Below are 10,262 nucleotides of genomic sequence, written 5' to 3'. Positions count from 1 at the left end.
ATTCCGAAATCTCGATCTCATTCCCGACATATTTACGCACTGTTAGACCATAACGATTAAAAATTAATTCAGCAAGAAGGCTGTTCACGAATGATTATTTTAATATCCATACACTTCATCGGAACAACATAAAAGTCAAGAACATAGTCATCATTATCGATTTTAATTGATTTTTCGAAATTTTCAATTGGTCTAATTTGATTCTCATCACGATCACCGCCAAATCCAATAAGACTTACACTGCACGACAAAAGTTTTTGCTCACTTAGTTCTTTAAATAAGTCTTCGCGCATAACATTGAATTTGCTGCAAAAGTACTGGAGGCAGTCCAGACTGATCCTGCCATGCTCTCGCACAAGGAAGGAGTTTGCGGAGTGCGTCGAACAGCAGCAGGAGAACTTCTCCTGGAGATGAAAAAGCATGACGATGGCGGTACGCTAGTACTTCACAAGGCGTTGCAGCAAGCGCTTGGCGACGAAGGACGGGTCAAGCTTATCACTGAAAGGGTCACAGTCGAAATCAGGGATATACCGTTCTATTCCAAACTCGAGAATGTTCTTGATGCAGCCGTCAAATTAACGGAGGAAACTCTGCCAGAGGAATCGTTTCCCAAGATGCGGAAGGCATATAGGGGTACGCAAACTGCAATTATGCTGCTGAATGCCAATCAGGCATCGAAAATGATTGCTGCTAGAACGGTTCGCATTGGTCTTGCAGAATGCAGAATAAGAGCCAAGATAGAGCCAAGGAGGTGCTACAAATGTCTCGATTTTGGGCATACATCAGCTAGGTGCAGGTGCAAGAAGGAGCACGAGGCAGGCAGCCTATGTTTCAACTGCGGAGAGAGCGGTCACGCATCTAAAGACTGCAACAACGACGCAAAGTGCATTTTATGCACTAGGTACGGCGAAAAGAACGCGGCACATAACACTCTGAGCAGAGGATGCCCGTTGTACGTCAAGGCAACAAACAAGTGCAAAAATTAAGTTTCTACAACTTAATATAAACCATTGCAGGGCAGCACAGGATTTGCTGAAGCAAACTGTTATTGATCTGGGCATCGACATAGCGCTTTTGTCGGAACCATATGGTGTAAAACAGGACGCGGCCTGGGCCCAAAACAACATCATGGGCACAGCAATATGGAGTTGCGGACATTCTCCATTACAATTAGAGTGTGTTGGCAGACACAGAGGCTACACCAGGGCGAAATGCAACGGTATATCCATTTTTAGCTGCTACATAGCCCCAAGTGTGGATATAGACGACTTTGCAGCCATTTTTGCTGTATAGCCGCCGACGCCAGAAGATCACCGCCAGTGATCATTGCCGGCGACTTTAACGCATGGGCGATGGAGTGGGGAAGCGTCAAAACCACGGCAAGAGGAAGAATACTGCTGGACTCCTTCGCCTCTCTGAGCGTGAGTCTACTGAATATCGGCAACACACAAACATTCAGCAGAGCAGGACGTACTTCAATAATCGATGTTACTTTTGCAAGCACGAGCCTGGCCCGGAATGCTACATGGATAGTTTCCGACGTATATACGCACAGTGATCATAGTGCAATAATATTCGAGTGTGGTGGCCAAACAACGCGCTTGGCACGGCCTAAGTTCTCGTTATGGTCACAAGAAACCCTAAGCGAGGAGGCTTTCTTGTTTATGATGAACAACGCACAGAGGAGTGCAGGGGATGCAGAAACACAGGTAAAAAGGCTTTGTTCTGCCATTAGCGAAGCCTGTGATGCGTCAATGATCCGCAAGAGACAAGGTGGAAGCACACGCAAACCAGTGCATTGGTGGAGCCATGAAATCGCAGAAGCGCGAAAAGAATGCATTAAAGCCAGACGCAAGCAGCAGCGGGCCAGAGGGAGTCCCTCGTTCCAAAGGCTACTGGACGCTTATAAAACGCGGCGTGCACTGTTAAACAGAGCCATAAAGCAAAGCAAGGCTGACTGTTGGAAGAAGCTCTGCGCGGATGCCGATGACCAACCCTTCGGAGCGGCGTACAAGTTGGAAACGTGTGGAGACTGCAATCATTCATGTTGCAGGATGCGTCATCCGCTCCAAGCCGGCAATAAGATATCTCGGGGTGATGGTCGACCATAGGCTAACATATAAGCACCATCTGCAATATGTAGCCGACAAAGCAGCAAGGGCAACATCAGCCTTAGCAAGGATAATGTCCAACCACGGTGGCCCCCGACAGAAAAGCAGATGGCTCATCACCACGGTGGTACGATCCGTACTCCTATATGCAGCAAAGATATGGGCTCCAGCGATGGCGATCCAGTCATACAGCCGCGCCTGCAGATCGCAATACAGAGCCTGTGCGTTACGTGTCATATGTGCGTTCCGAACTGTATCCGAAGATGCTGCCTTGGTCATATCAGGCATGTTGCCACTTGATATTGCTGCACTAGAGGCCAGTAGCAACAGCACAGCAGCTCAAAAAAGAGAGGTGTCCATTCGCAAACGGCAGGACCGCTGGCGCCATTCTTCCCACGGACGATGGACAAACCGCCTTATACCTAATGTGCGGGAATGGGTGAGTCGGCCACACGGCCAAACAGATTTTTATTTGACGCAACTCCTAACGGGACATGGGTGTTTTAAATCATATTTGCACAGATTTAAGCACGAATCTGACCCCTACTGCACATATTGTACGGGGCCGATTGAGGACGCAGAGCATGTCTTTTTTGTCTGTCCGCGATTCACTGCTGAACGGGAAGAGCTAAGCCAAGGCATTGGGAGGCCATTCATAGTCCATGACTTGATGGATATCTTACTTAGCTCGCAAAACAATTGGCTCGCAGTTAGCCACCTAGCTGCAGTGATCATACAGTCCCTGCGTCGCGCTGAACGTCAGCGCAACCAGAATTCAAACTCTAGATGAGTATCTAGATGAGGCTTTCATGCCATCTCCCCTCGTGAAGTAATAACTTCAGCGTTGGTTCCGCGAGAGGGATACGGAAGTAGGGTAGGTTTTAGTGCGGTGAGGTGACCCCTAACCAAGGTCGATACCAAGTCCCACACTTTTCGGCTTTCAATGCTTTCCCCCCTATACAAAAAAAAAAAAAAAAAAAAAAAAAAAAAAAAAAACATATTTACACACATACATATATCCATACATACATATATAGACACTTACATACATATATACATACATACATATATACATAATTAACTGAAGGAGAGAACGGCATTGTCGCCGAATAAAAATGATAATTGTGTGTTGAACGTCAAACAAGACGGAGGTTTTAATTTTATAATAAAAAATACTAAAAAGTAAATAAACACAGGGAAAAGTTACTCTTTTTCCTCGAACACGACTTGGCCAAGATGTTAACTCGCGCTACAGGATGAGTTTACTGTTAAATTGTCGGCAAAAAAAGTTCACAAGCAATTAGAGAGTAGAAAGAAGAAATACAACGAGAATCTGGTTGAGTACTTTTATCTAATGAAGAGTATAGCCAAAAGAGGCAGTTTAGATGAGGAAAGCATTGTCGAATACATCATTGAGGGTATCCCTGACTCTAAAATGAATAAAAGCGTTCTTTACCAAGCGAGAGATTTGAAGAAATTACGAGAGAAACTAACGATGTACGAGAAATATGCTTCCAACCAAGAGTCTAAACCAAAACCACGATTTGAGAAGCTGCAATCGAGGAATACTTTGGAGGATTTCAAATGCTTTAAGTGTGGAGGAAATAATCACATCGCTAAGAATTGTAAAGACGATTTCAAATGTTTTAAATGTAATCAGATGGGACACAAAGCTAATCAGTGTGAGACGAAGAATACAAAGGATATAACGAAGACAAATACAAATAATCAACAAATGACACTTAAGTTTAATCGTTCTTTAAAGGACGTTCCAATAGGCAATGGAGTATTATCTGCTCTGTTTGATTCGGGCAGTGATCTTTCCACCATTAGCGAGAGTACTTATAAGGAAATAAACCCGGTTAACTTAAACCGTGAATGCAAGGAGATAATTGGCGTAGGAGGGAAAAAGATTTGTACCCTTGGATTTTTTAACGTCACTACAGAGTTAGACGGCAACGTCGTGGAAATAGCCTTTCATGTTGTTCGAGATAAAGATACTTTGTACAAAGGAGTAATCGGAAATGATGTTTTGGAAAACTTAAATGTTACCATTGGGAAAAGAGGAATTGTTTTCCACAAAGAGGATGAGATGCCAAAACTGATAAGCAAACCGAAACAAAAGTCCCAGATTTGCAAAAGAGTTGCAAAGGTTGAAATTATAATGACGATTACCTTAGAAGAGGGTAACCCGTGCCCAGAAATGAAGACTGTAGTAGCAGACGAGATCCCAATTCATCAGAGGCCAAGACGTTTGCCATATCAGGATCAGACGATAGTATATCAGCGAATAAAGAGAGAGAAACGAAGGCTGGAATAGTTCGTCAAAGCTTTTCCAAGCACTTATGTCCTGTGGAAAGATGGCAAGAATATAGTATGCTGTGATAATATAAAGCCAAATCCGAAGATAATACGACGCAACATTGAAGACCACGATTTTGAGATCAAACATCGACCTGGAACTAAGATGAAACATACAGATGCTTTGAAGATGACTCGTTGTTTAATGTCCGAAGAACAGCTTAAAGACGAAATGAGAACGACATATGATCAAGAGTTAAAGTCTCAGTTAGAGGAAGAATTATTTATTGAGTTAAAAAGAGGAAAAGATGAAATTCGTTGAAGAGCAAAATATGATGTAGAGAATATTGGGGAAAATGAGGGCTCAAATAGGACCAATACCGTAGCAGAGTACATGAAGATGTAGTGACCATCAGTCGGGACGAATGAGGCTGTAGAATGGCCGAATGTAGGATTGCGTGAGAACCCCTAATGGTATCAGAATGCCGATAACGATATTAGTTTGATAGATATCGATAGATGGTCAATCGAGGAGAGAGAGATGCTTGAGTTGCTGGACGAAGAGGTTGTGTTGGTCTCGTTAAATTAAAAGTGTTCAATAAGAACGTATATTACGTTCTCATGTATGTATGTATATTGCATACATTTTTGCGCTTGTGCCTTAAATTTTCAATTAAAAATATTGTATCATAATATTTTTGCAAAAGTTGCCAGTTACATAAAAAGAATGAAAGCATTAATTTTTTCATGTGTAGCGATCGAGCAAAGCGACATAGATGTGCTTGCGTCGAAATGCTGAGGGCAATTAAATCAACCCTAATGCTCTGTGTGAGGACTTCGGCAGCCGTTCGGTTACACGCATACGAGGTGCCGTACGTGTTCGTCCCCGGGGGATATGAGTGACGGGCTGTACTTTAGAACCAGCCGTTTGCTTTAGAGATTCAAGCCTTAGAGATTCAAAACTTTTTGTACATCTTGAACGCTGAAACAGTCGCCGCGCACGGAAACACGCTCGTCTGGCTGCCGCTATATTGTCGCACCACCAATGTACAGCCGCATAGGGGCGTTTAAAAAGTTTTCGACGTGTCATGCTAGCGTTGCAGGCTGTCTGAATGCTGTGCATAATACTGTTCGCCATGTTTTCTGCGCTGTTTTCACTTGTGTTGAACAGCAGGTTTCCACAGAAAGCAGGAATGCTCAAAGTATCCACTCTGAATGCTCCCTCGCTTATAGTAGTATGGTGGCGAGGTGTACTACGGCGAATGGAGAACAATATTACCTCATGATCGCTTGCGGAGTAAATATCGCATACTTTGCAATTGGAAAATCGCACCAGTGGATCGCTTACAAACGTCAAGTCTATTATTGATTCCATACCTGCTCTGTTGAAGGTTTTCTTGGACCCTGTGTTGAGTAACGAAACGTTGAGAGTCGTCAGAGCCCCAAGAAGCAAACGGCCTCTTCTATCTGTATGACTACTGCCCCATTCGCCGCCAATTATAACTGGGGTGCGGCCCCTAGCATCGTCCACTAGTTCATGAATGACCTCTCCAAATCTAGCGATGGATAAGCTGGGGGTAGGTAGCAGCTATATACCCAGTAGCTACCGCAGATCTGCGCTCTGACGAAGCCATCGTATGATCGCACATTAACCAGAGGTGCTTGGAGTGCGCTGCAGTTCAAATAGAAGCCTTGTTTGTCGAGTCTGAGACCCAGCCTCCAATACTTTCCATTCTTTATGGTTCGCTGAGAATTGAAAGAAGAAAAGATCTTGAGCCGCAATGCAATGGTCCAAGTTCAGCTGTATCACTTTTATTTTAGGCGCCATCTTAATTTTTTCCGGTCCGCCTCAACTGAGGGCATAGCCGACTACCAGCTCTGTGGCCTATTTTGGCCCTGTCTACGCCTGCTTCAATACAAGGGAAGCAAGTTTCTGACCTATCGCACTTTGCAGCCTTATGGCCTGACTGTCCACATTTGAGGCAGCAGTTCGACCTATCGGTTTTGGCTGCTGCATTTGGGTGTGTAACAACTCGTAATTTATAGTTTAATTATACTTTATTTAAATATTAATTTAATCTTTAGTTCTTTGTACATCTACACTTGTTCGCTGTCACGCGCCAAGTCCCCTAGCGTTGCCACCTTACGTCCGATATCTCTTCGATATTCGTTATCGGTCTGGCAGGGTTGCCACACCTCTCCTTTTCTTATAAGCTTCAGTTTTAACCCGGTCTTCGGTTTCTCTGGAGTTAAACGTCGAGTCGAAAGATACATTTGCTACCAGCTCTGTGGCCTATTTTGGCCCTGTCTACGCCTGCTTCAATACAAGGGAAGCAAGTTTCTGACCCATCGCACTTTGCAGCATTATGGCCTGGCTGTCCACATTTGAGGCAGCAGTTCGAACTATCGGTTTTGGCTGCTGCATTTGGGTGTGTAACAACTCGTAATTTATAGTTTAATTATACTTTATTTAAATATTAATTTATTCTTTAGTTCTTTGAACATCAGTATATTAAGCAGTGTATTAAGCGTTGAGAATCAGTCGCGTTAGTGCGTCCTCATTCGAGTTATTAGGCGGCCCCTCATTCGACGGTATTCTCTTGCAATGGCTCACGTTCCGTCTGACTTTCCTCCCATTTCCAAAAAGCTCCACTTCATTTCCATTCCTTTCAACAACTTTATACTCCGTTGTTTCAAAATTGGGTGTCAGTTTGGAGAGAAAAATAACGTTCTTTAGCAAAACTTTGTCGCCCACCTTTATGTCGGATTCCTTAGCACCTCTAACCTTGTCACCTGTAAGCTTTCCTTTTTGTTTATTGATCAGGTCATTATCTCTTGCCGAGGTGTCTACTACTTCTTCTATAATATCTCGAATGTCCGGCAGCTTGTCTCGAATGGTCCTATTAAACATAAGTTCCGAAGGTGTAGAGCCAGCAGTTCCATGAGGTGTCGTATTGTAGGTTAATATAAATTTTTGTAGCTCCTCTTTAAAATTTCCTTTATTTAACGACGCAATTTTAAGGCGTTTGCCCAATGAACGATTCATGTTTTCTACTTCACCGTTGGATTGCGGCCAATATGGAGGAGTCGCAATCAAAGTGATGCCACTAGCTTCACAGAAGTCCTTGAATTGGGCGCTAACGAACTGCCGGCCAGGAAAAACGTGCCGCTTCATCGGCGGTGGACGGGTTAGCTGTGACACCAATAAACAGCTTCTGCACATTTTCACATGCTGTTCGACATCTCTGTCCAAACGTAGCCACCACACCTTCGCTCTCATTCGTCGCTTCATAGCCGATTCGCCAGGGTGTCCTTCGTGCCCTAACTCTAAAACTCTCTGCCGTAGATCTTCTGGTATCACTATACGGGTACCACGCAACAGAATGCTACCCACTGTTGATAGCTCAGCTCTAAACGGGTAATAACAGCTTGATAAACCTTCATTCCAGTTATCGTCTTTAAGATGTGAAACAGCAGCTGATATCTCTCGGTCCACAACACTTGTTTTTGCTATTTCTGGTATAGCAATTGCTTTTGGTGTAGCACAAGAAACAATTTGACAGATGCTATAGTCACCTCCTTTATTGAAAGAATCGCATGACTGAGCCTTACAAAGTCTTGATATTGAGTCGGCAATGTTCTCCTTTCCAGGGCGATACGTAACCTTGAATTTAAACGCCTGTAGTCTCTAAAGCCAACGTTCTATTCTCGCCGGGGGTTTCGATGATGGTTTGAAGATCGCCTCCATTGGTTTATGATCAGTGACGAGTTCAAACTCAAAACCCGCAAAGTAATAGAAAAATTTTTCAACAGCCCAAACTAGCGCCAGACTTTCATTTTCGGTTTGCGAGTAGCGCCTTTCCACTTCCGATAAGCTCTTATTAGCGAAGCTAATGATAACCGATTCATTTCTCTCATCAAATTGTAACAAAACACCGCCAAGTGCCACCGGACTTGCGTCTGCAATTATCTGCGTGCGTCTATTTGGATCAAAATATGAAAGTTCCGGGATACGAGCTAGCCGATTTTTCAAGTTAACAAACGCTTTTTCTTGTTCGCTCGACTACACGAATTTGCTATTGATTTTAAGTAGTACTCTTGATGGCTCTGTAATATGCGACAAATCGGCGATGAATTTTCCAACGTATGTAACCAGTCCCAGAAAGCTTCTCAGTTCCTGCTTTGTTTCAGGTGGTCGAAAATCCAAAATCGATTTCACCTTCTCTGGATCTGCCGCAATGCCGTCACTCGATAAGATATGTCCCAGAAATTTAAGCTCGTTTGCCTTATACACGCATTTATCTTTGATTAACAGAACACAATTGATCTCAAACAGATTCAACACTTCTTGTAATGCTTTATCGTGCTCAGCTTCAGTTCTTCCAAAAATTATTACATCGTCCAAATAGTTAAGATCTCCGCTATCACCACGTTGAAAAATCTCTGGTGCCGAATTTACGCCAAAAAGAAGACGTTTATATCGAAACAGCCCTTGCTGTGTCACGAAAGTTGTTATTTAGCGGCTAGATTGATGAAGTTCAAGCTGATGATAGGCATCCTTGAGGTCCAGTCTCGAAAACCATTTCGCACCCCTGGCTTTTGTCATAAGAGTTTCAAAGGTTGGTAGTGGATAATTTTCCAGTTGGATAGCCCTGTTTGCCATCCTCATATCAACGCATAGCCTTATTTCGCCGCTTTCCTTGAACGAATTACCACCGGGAGCTAGATGGTTTGAATGAGGGTGTGTGAGATGTGTGTGTATTTGGTTTTTCCCCGAGTAACTCAAACGTCTGTTCGATTCAGATGTTAAAACAGAAGTGTCTTTTTTATTCATAATGTTTTTGGATTCTCTACCTTTTGTCTATCTTTGTGTGTCTGTTACAATCGAATTAATGCATGTGTGTATGTATGTTTTATGTATGTATGTTTTGTGTATGTATGTTTTGTGTATGTATGATCATCATATATAAATTATCAATCGTTCTGGGAACAGAAAAGAGTCGATGCCACGTCTTCTTTCCTGGGTCTCGTTCCCCAATTTAGTGACCAGGGTGTTGGGTTGGTAACTCCTCCCTCCCCAAAATGAAGCAAATGCGTTTAGAATGGGGCTGTCGGGGTGGATGCCGCTGATTTTCCTTGTGACTTGGGCTTGTTCATCGGACCGTCGTTGTCCACTTGTGATTCCAACGCAACACAAAAGGATCTAATGGTATGCTGAAAGCTTAATTTTTCTAGTTGTTTTTGTAGCATTTTATGTTACAAAAATTTTTTTTAAATGTTAAAACAAATGCTGTATATTGTTTACAATGCGTTTGGGTACAATGAATGACATATGTAAAAAGCAAAGATTATACTAATTATTATTTTGTTGTTCGCCTTATTTTAGATTTATGGATTTTTTGCAAGCGTGTGGTGATAAGTGTGTTACCATTATCTCGTAAGACTTTATGTTTAGAAAATCTTGGCGTTAACTTATTTCTACGGTTTTCTTTTCGAAATATGCTTTCATTAGTTGATAAGGGGGCTGCGGATTTCCGAGTTTCGTTAAGTTTATCAAGTTTGCTTTTAGTATTTTTATGTAAAATCTCTTTCATGTCTTGGTATAATTTTGATTGAAAAAGATTTAATTTTTGTAAATATTCATGATTAGTGTCGTATTTAATTGTTTGTTCAAAATAGGTGTGCGTCCAGTAAAAAGTTCAAAAGGTGTGTATTTTGTAGATGAATGTATAGCGTTATTGTACGTGAGAAGTGTTTCCGAAAGAGTTTCCTCGTGTTTGTTAATCTGCTTATTTTTCTTTTTTAATTCTGTGATTATTCTATAGGTTTCAGTCAGTGTCGAATGTAATC

The 10,262-nt window shown here is 42.6% G+C and overlaps 1 protein-coding gene across 1 annotated transcript; it reads right to left on the bottom strand.

The window, feature by feature from the left end:
• Window positions 1-6,936: 6,936 nt before the first annotated feature.
• LOC124461973 lies at window positions 6,937-7,704 on the bottom strand. The gene has a single exon (XM_047013374.1). The coding sequence runs from the start codon at window positions 7,702-7,704 to the stop codon at window positions 6,937-6,939; it is 768 nt and encodes a 255-aa protein (XP_046869330.1).
• Between the last annotated feature and the right edge of the window lie 2,558 nt (window positions 7,705-10,262).

Source organism: Drosophila willistoni, unplaced genomic scaffold (genome assembly GCF_018902025.1).
Source record: "Drosophila willistoni isolate 14030-0811.24 unplaced genomic scaffold, UCI_dwil_1.1 Seg786, whole genome shotgun sequence".
Classification (NCBI taxonomy): Eukaryota; Metazoa; Arthropoda; class Insecta; order Diptera; family Drosophilidae; genus Drosophila; species Drosophila willistoni.
This window is presented reverse-complemented; position numbering and strand designations above follow the sequence as displayed.

Bases quoted from the DNA above. Each gene is read 5' to 3' on its own strand.
- LOC124461973 (XM_047013374.1), bottom strand. From the start codon at position 7,704: ATGAAGCGACGAATGAGAGCGAAGGTGTGGTGGCTACGTTTGGACAGA.